This window comes from Halichoeres trimaculatus, unplaced genomic scaffold (genome assembly GCF_033239565.1).
Source record: "Halichoeres trimaculatus isolate MK-OKI-2021-1 unplaced genomic scaffold, fHalTri1.1 fHalTri1_scaffold_19, whole genome shotgun sequence".
NCBI lineage: Eukaryota > Metazoa > Chordata > Actinopteri > Labriformes > Labridae > Halichoeres > Halichoeres trimaculatus.
In genome coordinates, this window is record NW_027437197.1 from 21,218,439 (window position 1) to 21,234,431 (window position 15,993).

The following is a 15,993-nucleotide window of genomic DNA, read 5'->3' on the forward strand; positions in this document are numbered from 1 at the left end:
TGTCTTATATATCTCTTATCTTGTCTTATATATGACTTATATATAGGCTATATGTTGCTGCTACAGTAATGAATGGTGAGGCCAGAGCGGAAGAGGGGCAAACAGCGTCACCAACCGTCCTGCTACCGTTAAAGCAGCACGCGCCGCGCGCACTTGACAATTGAAAAAGGAAACAGCTAATTTAGCAAAATGAACGACAAATACTCACTGGACAAAATCAGCAGCCTCCTTTTTCAATGCGGTTTGTTCAGTTTTATAATAATATAAATTCAGAATGGCTGTTTTTTTGTCTTAAATATTTGCTTGCTTTATTTGTTGAAAAGATTTAGCTGGCCAGGGGTAGCTGGTGGCTAGCGGCTTTGAAGTGGCTAATAGCTTTTAGCTTGTTCAGTTTTCAAGAAAACGCCACTTACTTTCAGTTTCATGTACTTTTTTTTCGATATTTTACAGCACTTAAGACCCGGGAGCTTTACCAAAAGAAGAATGAAATCAACCAGCATATCAGAGGTACACCTCACATCTACTTTTGGTTATATAAATTACTTGTATACTCACTATCTTGCAATGGTGCCCATGAAATGCCAACAACTCAAAACAGTTTTCAGAGCTGAAATTGCTGAGAAGGAGGCTTACATTGGTACATCACAAAAAGATATGAAGAAACTTGATGAAGACATCTTTGAGAGGAAGGGCACTTTGGAGTCCAAGAAAACACTCAGTAAAAGGTAAGATTACACTTTCAACAAAAATAAGCAAAACATGATGGCTTAATAATGTCATCTAACCAAATCTCAAACATAACTTTATTTTTTCATAATTTTTATTTCAGACTCAAAGTAACAAACAATCTGCTTCTGGAGTATCAGCAGAGACTCAAAGAAAACCTGGAGAAAACAAAAGCCATGTACAACGATAATCTGTAGGCTCACTTTGCAAAGGCAAAATGTATTATTTTTATATTTTATGGGAAATGTAATGCTATGTTTTTCACTTTCTTACCAAACAAGGGTTCAGGACGAAGAAAGGATTGCGAACTATCAGAAGACATTCGAGAACCACAGAGATTTTTATTACAAAAATCCACTAGCACAAAAGCTTCTCGCGCTTCAGGCTGAGAAGAAGGAGATTGAGTCTCGGATCAAGTATTTTGATGATGAAATAACAATGGCACAGAAAGAGCTGGACATGCTAACTGGTGATAAATACATACTTTGTCATGATACCCATTGCTTTGGCAATGCTGAAATAGGGGTTCTTTTGTCTTGAGTTTATTTAATTTTTTGTTTGATCAGGTCCAGCAGCCACTTCTTCCCCTGAGAAACCATCAGCCAGGTATGTCTAAGAGAATCATACAGATAATTAAGAGTGAAGCAAAGTAGTTTTTCCAGTAATTAAGCTTACTTTGTTCCAAGTATTTCCAGAATGCAGCCCACAACAGAGGCAGAGGAACAACCGCCTCCTCAGACAGAGGAGAACAGGGATTGTGTCAGTGCCATCTCCTCTTTCCACCTCAATAATACTCATTTACATCAACCACTAGTTATTACATCTCATTAGATAAGAATCCAAGCTGTCATAGTCACTAATGATCATATCACTTGTTCAATAGGATGGTCAAGAAACAGCTGTGGATGAAAATGTGGAGGAAAATTGTGAGGAAAACAAAGTCCAGGATTCCTCCACTGACAATCCAGTACAAGAGGAAGAAGGATTTAATGGTAAGAAAGGAGTCTGGTATGTATTGTAGGTAATTCCAACACTTCACACATGAAGAGGCAGTTAAGCTTACATTTAACCTCTTCTGCAAAACACATATTTCCTCAGATCAAAGACAGATGGATCTGATGGAGAGTGAAGAGGAGAAGCAGGAAACTAAGCTAGAGGACCAGGTTGAGACGGATTACAGTCCATACAAGTCATGCAGTTTCGGTTTTCTAGTTTTGAAAATCCTCTAACGTTTCAGTTTTTTACTAAACAGGAGCCTCAGTCTGCCCAGTCAGACACAGAGGAGGCAGTGGAAGAGGAAAAGATGGAGGAAGATGCATCTGAGGATACAGAGCAAGCACCACCTGAAAGGGACACTGAGAGACCACCTGCTTTTCCTCCGTTACCATTTCAAGAAACTCATCCTCCGACTGCCTCAGCAACAGTGAAAGCTACACCAGCAACCCCAACATTTCCATTTAAGTAGGGCTTAATCTGAGATCTTTGAAGCTTTAAATCACTGTCAATGCATCTTCTGAGACCTACGTTTCATGTGTTCGCTTCAGCTTTAGCCCTGCCAGGACTTCTGATACCAAATCTCCAGCCTTTGAGTTTTCTCTGCACTCTGATCCCAGCACCCCTGGCTTCCCTGGATTTGGACTTGATGTGGACTCATCACAGGATGAGGTGAAGTGGGCAAATTGACTCAAAATATAATGTCTTGACTCTGGAAATGACATTAAGTTTCTTTGCAGGGCCCATCTTTTGCTTTCACAAGCGCGTTTTTCAACAAAAAGGTACTGTTTTTTTAGTGTCACCTCTCTTTGTTTTATAGAGTATCACTAAAAATACAAACAAGTATACATCTCTTTTTTCAGGAAACCACAGCATCAAAGTCTTCAGGCTGTAAGTCAGTCATATATCTCTTATTTCTTGTGATGTATGACTTGCTTTGAACTTGAGGTATGTAAATTACTTTTGCAGGCTTTGAGTTCCCGTTTGGCCAACCAGAGCAGAGTCAGGACTTTCAGTTGGCCTTTGCTGCAAAGAGCCCCCAGTCGACCAAGAAGGATAACTCTGGAGATGATTTCCCTTTTTCCTTCAACTTTTGAGTCACAGGAGATTTTAAATATTGAAATGTTGATAAGAAAAGTTAGCTCCTGTTGGTAGTTGTTCTTATATGTCGGTAAGGTTTTAATGCATTACTTGTTGAATATTAATTGTCTAAGCTTTCTATTTAAGACTCTTCTAGTTGGTGCTGTTGCCTTTTGTGCTTATTTGCTTGTTTAGTATCTACTAAAGTGGTTGTTTCAACAATATCAAATAGAAAACATTACTGCTAAATATCACTTTGTGAATTATAAGGTGTGATTATTCAAATAATACATAGATTTACATTTACTTAGAGATTGGTTACTGCTTGCACTGGGGTGTGACAAAAAAGCACAAACTGAAGTATGGGTATAGTTACATTTTTAAGCATCAACAAAAAGGCTTTCAAATGTTAACAGATATTATTTTAAACTTTTACAACTCATACAACATGTATACAAATACTTATAAAGATTTGTTCAATGAGAGTTTGAAAGGAAATTATATATTTCTTAGTGAATTAACACAGTCATACTTTCAAGAAGGTCTTTTCCTTTTTTAACAATTCTTTGACTATACGACTCACTTTAACACTGACAACAGATGCTGTCTTTTAAAATCTCAATACCTTAAACTGGATATGGCAGCAGTTTGAAGAGCTTTAGGTGTCTGTAAGGCCAAAGGTTGGGCAGAAAAGTGCAGAGGAAGTATTGCAGTGCAAGAAAGCCTAAAACCCTGGGTCGACACTGAGGGAGCGCCGGGTGACATGCTCCATCTCTCCTGGGACGTATTCACAGAAGCTGGTTTGGTACTTAGCCAACATTTTGAGCAGTGGCCTCAGCTTGAGCCACCACTGGTCCTTTGGCATCCGGTGTCTGGAAAAAAAAAAAGAAGAAGAAAAAGTTCAGGAATTACACTGTTTAATAATTAAACACACCTTATCAGACACAAGTTCTCTCCTTACTCGAAATCAGTTGCTTCCTTCAGCTCAGTGACGGGGATGAATGAGATGACCTTCCTGCTGAGGCCAAGGACACACGCTGTGTCTGGTGAGTTGGCGAAGACACGACCTGCTTGGGAAAAAATAACACAAGGAGTTACACTGCAGTTCTACGACTTTCAAACATTTAATTTATGTGAACTGAAGTTCTCCGTGGTAACTCCACCTTGTCTGAAGTTTTCTGTCAGTTTCTCCGAAAGCCACTGGACCGCCCTCACACCCAACTTAGTGCCAAAATTCCTATCAAAAGGAGAAGGTGATCCTCCCTGGAGGAAACAAGCAAAAACTCATCAGTGCAACAGCATCTTTTGATCATCCTAAGATGAACATATGTATAATATTATGTGAATTTCTGTTCTGTGTCAGTAGATGTAGTTTACCTGCTGAAGGTGTCCCAACACATTAACTCTGCAGTCAAAGATGCCCTTCCCCTCTGATGAATACAGCCTGTGGATGAAGTCTGTGGTGTAGTTCTCGTGACATTTTTCATTCCTGTTGGGACAATAAAATGTTATCTAACTATACTTGTTCTGTAAAGTGATTTAAAAAATTAACAAGTTAGATGTGTCTATTCTGTGATAAATCATGATTAATTACTCATTTTCTTTGGGCTTAGTAAAGTCTATAAATACATTCTATCTATTAAAGGTCCTATATTATGCAAAAAATCACTTGGTTAAGTCTTTTAGTGAAATTTGTGGGTCTTTGGCTTTCCTCCCAGCCCACAAAATGTGATATTTAATGACCAAACCTGTACTTAGTAGTGCTTGTGAATGTAAAATCCTGACCTAAAACGAGCCGTTTGGATTTTGGGGAGTTACGGACGTCAGCGATTCCCTTTTTTGACCAATCAGGAGCAAGTCTGACCTGATTGGTCCACCAGAGCAGATACTCTCCGCCTACTCCCCTAGAATGCTGAAGCTGAAGAGTCATCACTGCTCTGTTTTTGGTTGTAAACAGCCACATAGTTCCATGCACAAGCTTCCCATCTCAGAAGAAGACGAGACTTAGTGGCTAGAGTTCATTTATCAAGGAAATGTGCCAACTACACTCAGTAAAACTGTGCATGTGTGTGCTAGTCACTTTACGGCCAACTGCTTTTCCAACTTTGGATGGTCCAACAGAGGGCTAGCGAATAGACTGGTCCTGAATCCAGGCGCATTACCAACCATCCACCAACAAACCTCAGACCCTGGAAATGTGAGTATCTTAAATGCTGTGTGCTGTGGAGCAGATGTAAGAGCTTTTCCTCAGTGTCCCCCCGTCTCTGTTAGCTTCAGGATGCTAACTTTAGCTGCAGTTAGCCTGTTGTTTTAGCCTGTAATGTTACGGTAAACGAGCTTCGCTGTTTTCTTAACATTGTGCACTCGGAGCTCGTGGCGCTGCTCTCAGTGACACGGTAGAGTGGGGCGGTATCAGCGGTGGCTCATTTACATATGAAGGTCACGCCCACTAAATCAGACCATTCTGAACAGAGGGGCTATGAGAGCCTGGAAACAATGCTGCTGTGCTTGATTTATTGACTTTTTGGACCAAAACATGAAGACATCAATGATCCATATTAAACTGCAGAAAAGGAGCATAATATGGGACCTTTAAAATACTACAATTGACCTGAATGTTGTTTTGAGTAGTGCTGTCAAACGTTTAAAATACTGAATCAGATAAATCACAGGGTTGCAGTGAATATTAATCATGTTTCATTTTGCATGAGCAACAGACTTAAGGAGGAAATATTTTTGTACTTAACATGCTGATTAAACACTTTTAACAGTTCATATTTACAAAAAACTGTACTTCTTGATGAGACCCTGTTCAAAGCATCTTGAGAAGCAACTTGCAAACTCTTTGCAAAAACTGTGTCCTCAAAGATATTAATAGGTCTTGAGTTTGTTGCATTCCACTTCGCAATTGTGTAAATTTGTCTCAGGTAGACTTACTGAAGTCCCAAAGCAGAAAAGAAAACTCCTTCCTGCAGAGTGTGCTTAATAATTTATGTTTGTCAATTTTTTTTTTTTGTACTCAGATTTACTTGGACAAACTGCCCAAAATCTGTTGGCAGAGACATTTCAGGGATTTTGAGTCATTCTGCACAGCAGATGAGTCAATTGAGTTAAATTTTTAATCAGATTAATCATGATGGTATTAATCTGATTAATTCTTTAATTTTGACAGCCCTAAACTTTAAATGAGATTTTTCAGATTGTAGGGAAGAGTGCGATGTACGTTACCTGAGCACCAGACCCCTCTGCACGTCCTTCTTCATCTTCTCTGTCAAATGCTCCACATTGGTCTGTCAGAAGGATGAAGGGTTACATACACAGACCATTCAAATCATCACAGAAAAAGAGTTTCTCTTCATGGTCTTACTTTCAGGTCTTGGATGTTGAAATGGTCCTCGAAGATGTAGGCTGCATCAGCACCAACAGCTATGCCAGTGCTGAACGCCAGATAACCACAGTACCCACCCATTGTCTCCACCACAAACACTCGTCTCTTGGTTCCAGTGGCAGACTGCTTGATTTTATCGCACCCCTACAGCAGGAAGAGAGATGAATGCCTCCTTAAAGGAAGTTTTTCTTGGACAGTAAGTCAACTGAAACTTTCTATAGTGTTGTGCAAAATACAGAAGTGCAAGGATAAACTTAAGTCTTCTCGTATTAATCAATGCTCTGTCAAAGTTTAATGATAGAAATCTGAAGCTAAATCTGCGCTGCCATCCCTGTTTGAATTATATAACCAGAATTCAAAGTGTAATTCAGCAGATCATATTAGATGAGATGTACTCTGGTTCATCTCTATTCATGCTGGGCCTCAAACATCAAAGTCACACTGTTAATTTGCCATCTGCTCAGCATTACCTCCATGGCAGCGTTGACGGCCGTGTCTGCTCCCAGGCTGAAGTCAGTCCCGGGGACGTTGTTGCTGATGGTGGCGGGGACTACGCACATGGGGATGCAGAGCTCGCCGTAGCGACCCCGGGCTTCAAACAGCTGCAGCACACCTTCATATCCCTTTGAAAGTCACCAGAGAAATACAGATAGGAAACTTTTTGATGTGACATCAACACTATCAATGAATATGTACATGGGATACTGCTCTGGTTCTCAGGAGGGTTGTGGCTCTCACCTCAAAGCCTCCAACGACGAGCAGAGCTGTGATGTTGAACTGGGAGATGTTTTCTACAATCTTCTCCATCATTTTGTTTGGAAGGGTCCTACATCAGAACATAAGCAGTGACAAAAGGTTTTTATCCAGTTGGAGGATGGACATCATCACAGTGATTTCAGCTTTGATGTAGAAACTAAAGATATTGACCAAATGATATAAGCACGAACTGAAAGGCTTTGGTTCTTATCACGGTTTTGTGGTCATGGTTTTCAGTTTGGTTTGATGTACACTGTTGTGGTTTTTAACATCCCAGATTACCATATACCCTAATAATCCACTATTAACAGGTTATTTTTCATCAATCTGTCATTTATAGTCATGAAAAACCTGAAAGAATGAGGCCGTTTCCCATTTCAAACATCATTAAAGCTGTGTAAAACATTACTAGTTTCAACATGCCAACTCCTTAGTAAGAAAAGTCACTATTGGCTGTCACTAAAAGCCACTAAATGACGCCGCTGTCTAATCTGCATAATAATCCATTTAAATGTTATTGTCATGGACTCTGTAGGAGTGAGAAATAAGGTGGTAGAGACAGAAAACAGGTAAAACACAATATCATAAATATGTTTACAACTACAAATTTACTTTCTTCTGTCCATTCTTGCTTTTTTATGTCTAAAGATCAACCCTCCTCCTTTATCTGGGCTGGGGACCAGCAGAAGTGACCATAATGGGACACACACTTGCGTGATTCATGTGAATGCAGTTGTCTGCTCTGGAGCAGCAGGAGGAGACTGCTACTGAGTGAGGGGGACTGTCTGTCTGTGTTTGCGTAGGGGAGGGACTCACACACACTGACCATTGAGGAGATCAGAACACGCTTTGACGTCAGATTCTCCAAATTTCAGAAAAGTTGCAAGAATTGTTGTCTTAAAAAAAAAACTCACCAGAGAGGTCTGATAAGTCATTAAATGTAGCAACAAAGTCACTAAGTTGGCAACACTCAATCGTGGTGTTATCCTCCACTTTTTTTTACCACCGTCATCAGAGCTCACACTGAGGGGCCGTTTACCCGACAACGGTTTTAGGGTGTAGTGTTTCAGCCTCGAGTTTACACGGAAACAGCATTTCAGCCGACCTAAAACGCAAACTTTTGAAAAGTGGGGATTTTTCTGAAACTCACAAACACCGTTGCCGTGTTAACAGTAAGCCGGCGTTTTCAGTGGAAACGCTAACGTCACACTCCGCCTCGCACATGCGCATAGAACAGGACAACAGTTCCATTGTTAGGATGGTTGCAAACTACCGTGTTGTGCTTGTGCTGCTTAATCTGCTGAATCTTCTGACAGTCTTTCAACAAAATGTGCATCTTTTGCTCCACTTTTTAACTTAATATTCCCCAATACACCAGATGATCGGCTCAACTCTACTTCAGTGGAGATCTCCCAAAAGCAGCTTCTGGACAAGACAGTTATAGCACCACCGGCAGACCTGGCATGCTTCCTACAGCGTATTCAGTCCCTCAGCGTTTCCGTGTAAACACAGATTTTTTTACTGCGTTTTCACAGCATTTTAGTGTTTTCAGATGAAACGTTGTGTAAACGGGGCCTGAATCTAAAGTGTTCCCAGACAGCAGAATGACTCAACGCCACAGGTACACCCTCCAACTCTGTCTTCTCTACTCGTCATGTAAACAACACAGACACTTCCCCACAAAGTGTTCTGCTCTACTCCTTCACTTCGAGTTGCGGATGGGTATGATCAGGGCTACATATTCACTTCAAACTCAGTAGCAAAATGAAGAAAAAAGAAAAACATAGAACAAAGCACACATCATAAACCGTTCCATCCCTAGTAGAAATCAAACATGAACCTTTTTGTCCCCAGCAGTGAGCCTCCTTGGCCGGTCCATCCTGCCACCCTGTGCCACTCCATCTCAAAAATCTGCAAACGAACCAACAGGTGTCAGTCAGCAACACTTTTTTTAAACATAAATTTTGTCAAACATACAGCAGTGCTGAGCAGATTCACAGGTTTCACTCACAGCTCCTCTGGCCAGTCCTTGAAAGCCATCATGGACGCCGTAGACTCTGTGCCCCTGAGCCAGCGCTAACCTCGCAGCAGACCTCACAGCTGCGTTCATCCCTGCAGCTGGAGCGCCAACATTCAGAATGGCCAGAGAGAAATTGCTCTGAGGGGATGTAAACATTTAGGTAAACTTGTCATATGTTACCACTGATAATTTCTGTGTTCATGTGAATGAAGGACTAACTTGAGGCTGTGCAGGTTTCTGGAAGGCAAGAAGCTTGTAAATATTCCAGTTGTTCTGAAAACTCCTGCAGGAAAACAGGGAATGGGTGATTCATCAGATCAGATGTCACATTATGACATCGTTTGAATACATGTAACAAATTTCTCACCCTCCACGCAGTTTTACAGCCTCTTCAAACCTCCTCTCATTCATGGCCTTCTGCACCAACTTAGTCTGTGAATGATGGGAGAGAGGAGAAATTCATCAACCCTCCGCTGATGCGAGAATTTCTTGCAAAATCAATTATAGAGGACAGGAGGGTGACTCACCATCTCTACACACTCCATTAGAGGCAGACGAACAGCATGGTTTCCTGACAGGCCGATGACACAGGCAGGGGTGTCAGGAGAGGCCTCCATCAGCGCTACGACCGCCTCCACACCCAACTTACTGCTCTGAAAACAGAAAAAAAACATTTTACACCCACACTGATGGAGAACTCTGGGTGATTTCTTGCGTTGGTAACAGAGAGGATGGCTTATCTACATGCAGACGTTTGATTTTATTCTCCATCAAAACAGGAAGATCAGTATGAAAAAGTTATCAGTCAAGTTTTTACCACTGCCATGCTAAAATGATGATGAATGAATGAATATCTTATTTTGGTTACAATCACAAAACAGAATATGACTCATGTGCAATCACTTTACAAAAAAAAAAAAAAGTACATAGATGCTTGCACAAAACTTTTTTGGGGGGGCTAAAGCTTAGGCTAATTTTTGCCTGTCCTTTACAATCTATAAAATAACCTAGAATATCGGTGACACAAATAAGGACAAAGAATCATGATTAACTCTTAATTAGTCTTTTTAATCATTTTACATTAAGTCTTTTTCATTGTAACCCTTCATTATTTTCCTTTTCAATGTTGTTTTTAAACTCAACAATGTTTAAAACAATTTTATGTCATCACTAAGTGTATTCCATAATTTAACTCCCTAAAATTAAACACATCTGTATTTAACATTAGTTCTCAATTTACCAATTTCAAAGACACCAAACCCCCTTTAATTATATATTTTTCCTCTTACAATATAAAAAATTTGAATACAGGTAGGAAGAATTGTATTCTTTGCTCGAAATAGTATTTCTAATGTTTTTAGATTTAAGATATCCAAGAATTTTGAGGTGCAAGACTATAGATAATTCAGTTAGTAGTTTCACGATAGGAAGCTTAATTATTCCAATGATTCTTTTCTGAATTATAGGATTTATAAATGTTATGTATGTAACATATATAAATCTCAACACAATATTTTATGTATATCTATATCCATCTCTCTGTCTATTTATATATATATATATATATATATATATATATATATATATATATATATATATATATATATATATATATATATATATACATACACATATTTTATATATATATATAGACATATATATAGAGATATAGATATACAGATAGATATATATATGACATTATAAGAGAGAGATTGACTATATGAAGACATTTCTTATTTAACATATCACTTGTTTTATAAATAATACCAACATACTTAGATCATTTCTTTTTGATATGTATTCTACGTGTGGTTTCCAACTGAGTTTATCATCTAAAATTCAAGAATTTAGTTTTACATACTTTTCCAATTTTAAAACTATAATTAAATAGGTATGGGAGGCTGCAGTTAGGATTTACAACTGCATGGTCGAATTACTGCTTAAATAAACCACTTGTTTGCCAGTAAGAAATTGTCATTTAATGTTATTGATACGTTAAGATTGCAGTCAAATACAGGAAATCAGAGTTTTCCATCTCACCAGTATTCTGTCAAATGCTGAGGGGATTCCTCCTCTCTGAACGTGGCCGAGTACTGTCACCCTTGTGTCATAGCCCAGCCTTGATACCACTAGCTGTGAACACACAGATTTCCCCAGATTACAGATTAGGCATTGAGGAGAAAAATGTCTTACAAACATTTTTGCTTGATCCAGGATGAAATTCACATTTTTTATATTTACGCATTTGAATAAAATGTTTCCTGATAAGCACTGAAATGGTGAGACTTTAAACTTACTTCTTTTATGTAACTTGATGAAATGGGCTTCCCATTTAAGTCAATGGCTCCTTCTGCCACAATTACAATGTTAAGCCTGGACCCTGTGGTTCGGCTCTGGAGGCAGACACACACATTAATCAGTGAGTTAGTGAGCACCATCCTTCCTTCATGTGCTGTATTTAAAAAGAAGAACTGGACATGAAAAGCGTGTAGCCAAAGAGGATTTTACGCCTACTTGAAAGGAGATGAAGCTACAGTGAATTCATACACACCGTCTTTTGTTGTCCCTGTCATGTCTTACCAATTCTAGCCGCGAACACATGCGGTCCTCCCAGCCCTCCTGAGGAGGAGCCTCGGGTATGAAGAGCCAGTCTGCTCCAGATGCCAAAGCAGACACCAGGGCCAGGTATCTAGAGTTACAGCAGCACAATAAAAGGTTTTTATTCTACTGCAGAGTATGAAGGACGGCAAAGTAGGTCACGGTTTTACTCACCCACAGTGTCTCCCCATGACTTCCAGAACAAATGTGCGCTGGTGGCTGCAGGAGACACAAAATGTACAGATTTTATTTGAAAAGCTGATAAACAATAGAGGCAGCTATGTGGGCATGGAAACAGAGATGTTTTAGATTGTAGCTACATGCAGAGAAACAGCAAGTCAGGGCATGCTCATGGAAATCATTCCTTGGGTAGGGAGGATGGGTCCAGACAACCTCACCTTAATGCATTCCATTTAAATAGGTTTGATAGGAGCGCTAACTGGAGGAAGTTGAGTATTTCTTAACACCAGGATAAAAATTCAATATGAATTAGATATGAAGGTAATTTATTCAGAAGTATTCTTTTGTTGTTGTAGTAATCTCAGGTATTTTACTTATTTGAAACCTGGTGCTAAATACACATGTCTACAACCTCATGAAACGGCTGCATGAGTGCTGCAGTTCAGTATCACAGAGTCTGACCTTTGTGCAGTTGTCATGATAGCATCGATTATCTCCATGATGCGGTGCAGAGCTGAGTCTGCCCCAATTGTCATATCTGTCCCGCAGAAGTCGTTGTCAATGGAGCCCACAAGACCCACGATGTTCAGGTGGTTGTGCTCCTTCGCCAGAGTGTCTGTGATCCTCCCTGAAGTGGAACACAGAATCATTATGTTCGTGATGATGGAATATCCTCGTCAACGGTTTCCAGACAGCGCTTTACCTTTCTGTACAAGCTCATCCAGCAGGCTGCTCCACTCAGTGCGGAAGATGTTGGCTCCAGTGAGGCTGCCGTCTCCTCCGCACACACACAGGTTGGTGATGCCTTTCTTCACCAGGTTGAAGGCAGCAGCAAGTCTGCCCTCTCGGGTTGTGAAGGCTTTGCATCTGGCACTTCCAATGATAGTCCCACCCTGCAGAGATATTGCCATGTCTTAAAAAAGGTCACAGCACTTTGCGACAACAGACATCTGTGATTGAAGTGTAATATTAGATTAACGAGGGGGAAACAAACAGATTGCAAGCAGTGCACTTGAGATTTAAAGCCATTGCAAGACAAGAAAAAAGCTTCATTGGGCTTTACTTCTGGGAATGTGTTCTAGGAATGAACAGGCAAATAGATGTGACTGTTTTGGAGGAGCATAAAGACAATGAAAAACAGCTGTATACTCTCATGAAGCTTCAACAAAAACAAACAATCCTTCAGTTTTAGTAAAGTACCTCATACCCTTCAACAGACATGCTGTACAGATGCAAAACACACATTTGAAGCTTTTTATGGTTTCTCAAAAAGTGCAACTTGCTGCTTCCTCTACAGTTGTGGTTAAAACACATGCAGCAAGGCCCCTTACCAGATTCTAACCACTATTAGACAGGCAGAGGGAGAAGAGATGAGAGGAGATGGCTGATTTAATAAAATTCCTTTTCAAACCCCCAAAAAAAAGTGACAAAAAAGAAAAACACAATTAAGGCACAACAGACTGTGGTGTAAAAAGCACAGTGATAATGGCTCTGCTATCCCTTTCTCAGGACAGCTTGTTGCTAGGACACCTGGATAGCAGAGGCTCTTGTTTGTGCCATTTCTAACATTCGTGGATTTTTTTTATTTGGCTGGTCAACATGTAGCTTGGAAAACTGCCTTTTATAGCTGCCTCATCCAGTGACACTGGCTTGAGCTAATATTTGAACATACCTGTTGGATGATGTTGGTCACACTGTGCCAGTGAGCCAGTTTGATGTTGTCACCCCCATCCACCAGACCCTGGTATCCCTGAAAAGCAACAGAAAAGTCAAAATCTCACTTAGATTTAACACAATGTGCTTAGATGATAAGATATGAAACAGCTGGTGTACCTCATATATAAGATAGACCTTTGCCCCCACATAGATGCCCATTCTTGTCACAGCTCGGATGGCAGCATTCATCCCTTGGTAAAGGACAAATGCACAAAAACTGATGTTTTATATTTGCTTTTAAAGTCGTTACACACAAGCTGTTGCACCACCGCTCTGCGTGACAAAATCAAACACTTAAGAGATTAAGACTTCCCCATCTCCTTTTGGGCAAAGGTGCCAACAGATCTGTTGAAACTGTAATCACAGTTCAGTCAAGCAGATCCTGACACAGTGGTACTCTGATCCTGTCTTCAGTAGCAGCAGTAATACCACAGATTAGTTACTATGTGACATATGGGGTCGTGCACTGAGAAGTATTAGCATCCAATGCATGTTACAATTACTGGCCAAAACCCTGAAAACAAATTACAGAATTACAAATAATGAATTATATTTCCCCCTATCCATTACATGCTGCTCAGGTTAGGTTAAACTATTTGTCATTTAACTGCTTTTACGCACTATTTAAGATAAGTACAAGTACCTGAAGCTGAACTCAAGAACAGTGCTTGAGGGATTGAGTGTAATTAATAACTTTCACCATTGTGAGATAGCAGGAAGTGAGCCGTCTGTATGAGGCCCATAAACGACCGTTGACCCTCAAACCGAGCAGATACATCCAGCTGTCATTAACAGTAGACCGTAGTTAGAAGCAACTGTTCACTTGTATTCATTTGTCATTTCTCACAAACCCTTGTTCAAAACCTAAAGGCTTACAAAGGTGATGACATACAAACTAACTGTTCCGTAAGTCACCTTGTGCATCTCCACCGCTGGTCAGCACTGCCATGGCTCGACCAGCCCCCGTCATCTTGAGTTGCTCCAAGTCCATCGAGCACATCATGATTCCCTCAGTTTGATAAAACCCGAAACTGGACGAGGAATGAAGAAAGGATAACTTGTAGGAGAAAGTGTTTGGTTTTGTAAGCCCTGGGTTAATCCAGATGTCGCTTCCTCCTTTCTCGCAGGTTTGCACACAGTTCTCGCAGCAGTTAATCTTCTGTGTTGTTGAACTCCGCCCTGTCCAAAAGGAGTGCTCGCGTCGTGGAGTACAGTGGGCGTTTACTTTGTCATCTTGCGTCGGCCGGCAGTACTTAAGAACCGCACGTACAACACGAGAACCTCCACCGCTTTGTACAGTAATAACAGGAAAAAAGGGGGAAAAAACACCTGCAGGTTATTTATTTACATAACAAATGACTCTTAAGTGGTTTTATGTGTATATTACGTAGCTCCAAAGTATGGAAGCCTAAAAGTGCCAAAATAAAAAATGAAATGATCAAATAAACAAGTAATTATTGAGATAATTAAATGTGTCAATAGTTATTTAACAATTAAAATGGATAACACAAATAATAAAAAATAAATAGATACGATTGTTTAACTAATTAAACAAATGTGTTATTAAGTACTTAAATAATTATATAAATATGTCATTAATTCTTAACAATGTTAGTCTTTTGTAAAACAAAATTTATTGAGTCATCGATTTGTTTATTTATTTAATTGTGGCACTTTTAGTGGTCATCCCTATATATATATATATATATATATATATATATATATATATATATATATGTGTGTGTGTGTGTGTGTGTGTGTGTGTGTGTGTGTATATATATATATATATATATATATATATATATATATATATATATATATGTGTGTGTGTGTGTGTGTGTGTGTGTATATATATATATATATATATATATATATATATATGTGTGTGTGTGTGTGTGTGTGTGTGTGTGTGTGTGTATATATATATATATATATATATATATATATATATATATATATATATATATATATATGTGTGTGTGTGTGTGTGTGTGTGTGTCTTTGTGTGTGTGTGTCTTTGTGTGTCTTTGTTTGTTTCTGGTGCGCACCAGAAACTAACTGGTGCTCATAAAAATTTAATGATTGATGATAAGATTAATGAAAAACACCAAGGATGAAAAGGTTTGCTGGCTAAATGGGCTTTTTATACAGAGGCAACTATGTTCCCACGCAATCAGGTAAACATAAAAATAAACAAAAATGTAAACCTTTAACTAACTTTAAAGTCAGATTTCAAAGGGAAAGGTCAGTTTCCATGCATATGTCTGAGAATGACTTAAAAAATGACACACAATTAAAATTTGGCTTGATGGCAATAATGTGCTTGACAGCTGACTTCACACTTTGTTTTAACCCTGTCACTACAACAAATTCCTAGCAGAGGAGTCTGGCACAACTTAACCGACTTCAGAGCGCACAGAGAGGAACAAGATTTTTAAAGGCGTCAAAACTCCAGCAACACTTGTGGCAGTAGAAATAACTGTGGTCTAGATCAATGCATTTCTATTTACAAAAGGTGTTGCTGGAGTTTTGACCT

The 15,993-nt window shown here is 39.4% G+C and overlaps 2 protein-coding genes and 1 long non-coding RNA gene across 3 annotated transcripts; 2 read left to right on the forward strand and 1 right to left on the reverse strand.

Annotated features, from left to right (window-relative positions):
* The first annotated feature begins 86 nt into the window (after positions 1 to 86).
* On the forward strand, positions 87 to 1,088 carry LOC141808013 (uncharacterized). The gene is made up of 5 exons (XR_012599884.1): positions 87 to 241; positions 451 to 507; positions 599 to 725; positions 830 to 919; positions 1,008 to 1,088. It is a non-coding gene; the product is annotated as an uncharacterized LOC141808013 (long non-coding RNA).
* A 38-nt stretch (positions 1,089 to 1,126) lies between these two features.
* On the forward strand, positions 1,127 to 2,816 carry LOC141808676 (uncharacterized). The gene is made up of 10 exons (XM_074695350.1): positions 1,127 to 1,195; positions 1,293 to 1,332; positions 1,413 to 1,485; positions 1,610 to 1,718; positions 1,825 to 1,889; positions 1,979 to 2,187; positions 2,271 to 2,391; positions 2,460 to 2,501; positions 2,583 to 2,610; positions 2,689 to 2,816. Exons 1-10 carry the CDS (start codon positions 1,165 to 1,167, stop codon positions 2,814 to 2,816), a joined length of 846 nt encoding a protein of 281 aa, XP_074551451.1. The 5' UTR covers positions 1,127 to 1,164.
* On the reverse strand, positions 2,147 to 14,666 carry pfkla (phosphofructokinase, liver a). Its single transcript, XM_074694289.1, has 22 exons — positions 14,373 to 14,666; positions 13,575 to 13,648; positions 13,414 to 13,491; positions 12,445 to 12,634; positions 12,204 to 12,369; positions 11,736 to 11,780; positions 11,544 to 11,652; positions 11,261 to 11,356; positions 11,004 to 11,096; positions 9,491 to 9,616; positions 9,331 to 9,395; positions 9,183 to 9,246; positions 8,955 to 9,101; positions 8,784 to 8,854; positions 6,926 to 7,013; positions 6,658 to 6,810; positions 6,167 to 6,331; positions 6,028 to 6,089; positions 4,177 to 4,288; positions 3,963 to 4,062; positions 3,761 to 3,866; positions 2,147 to 3,671 (listed from the first exon to the last, which is right to left on the reverse strand). The coding sequence occupies exons 1-22, from the start codon at positions 14,458 to 14,460 to the stop codon at positions 3,524 to 3,526; spliced, it is 2,346 nt and encodes a 781-aa protein (XP_074550390.1). The 5' UTR covers positions 14,461 to 14,666; the 3' UTR covers positions 2,147 to 3,523.
* Between the last annotated feature and the right edge of the window lie 1,327 nt (positions 14,667 to 15,993).

What these genes read in the sequence shown, in the direction of transcription:
- LOC141808676 (XM_074695350.1), top strand. Translation starts at nt 1,165, where the DNA reads ATGGCACAGAAAGAGCTGGACATGCTAACTG. An exon ending in CCTGAGAAACCATCAGCCAG is followed by an intron (nt 1,333 to 1,412) that starts GTATGTCTAAGA and finishes CTTTGTTCCAAG; the next exon opens with TATTTCCAGAATGCAGCCCA. An exon ending in CAGAGGAGAACAGGGATTGT is followed by an intron (nt 1,486 to 1,609) that starts GTCAGTGCCATC and finishes CTTGTTCAATAG; the next exon opens with GATGGTCAAGAAACAGCTGT.
- pfkla (XM_074694289.1), bottom strand. Translation starts at nt 14,460, where the DNA reads ATGATGTGCTCGATGGACTTGGAGCAACTCAAGATGACGGGGGCTGGT. An exon ending in CAGCGGTGGAGATGCACAAG is followed by an intron (nt 13,649 to 14,372) that starts GTGACTTACGGA and finishes TCCTTTACCAAG; the next exon opens with GGATGAATGCTGCCATCCGA. An exon ending in AAGGAAGCAACTGATTTCGA is followed by an intron (nt 3,672 to 3,760) that starts GTAAGGAGAGAA and finishes TTTTTTTTCCAG; the next exon opens with ACACCGGATGCCAAAGGACC.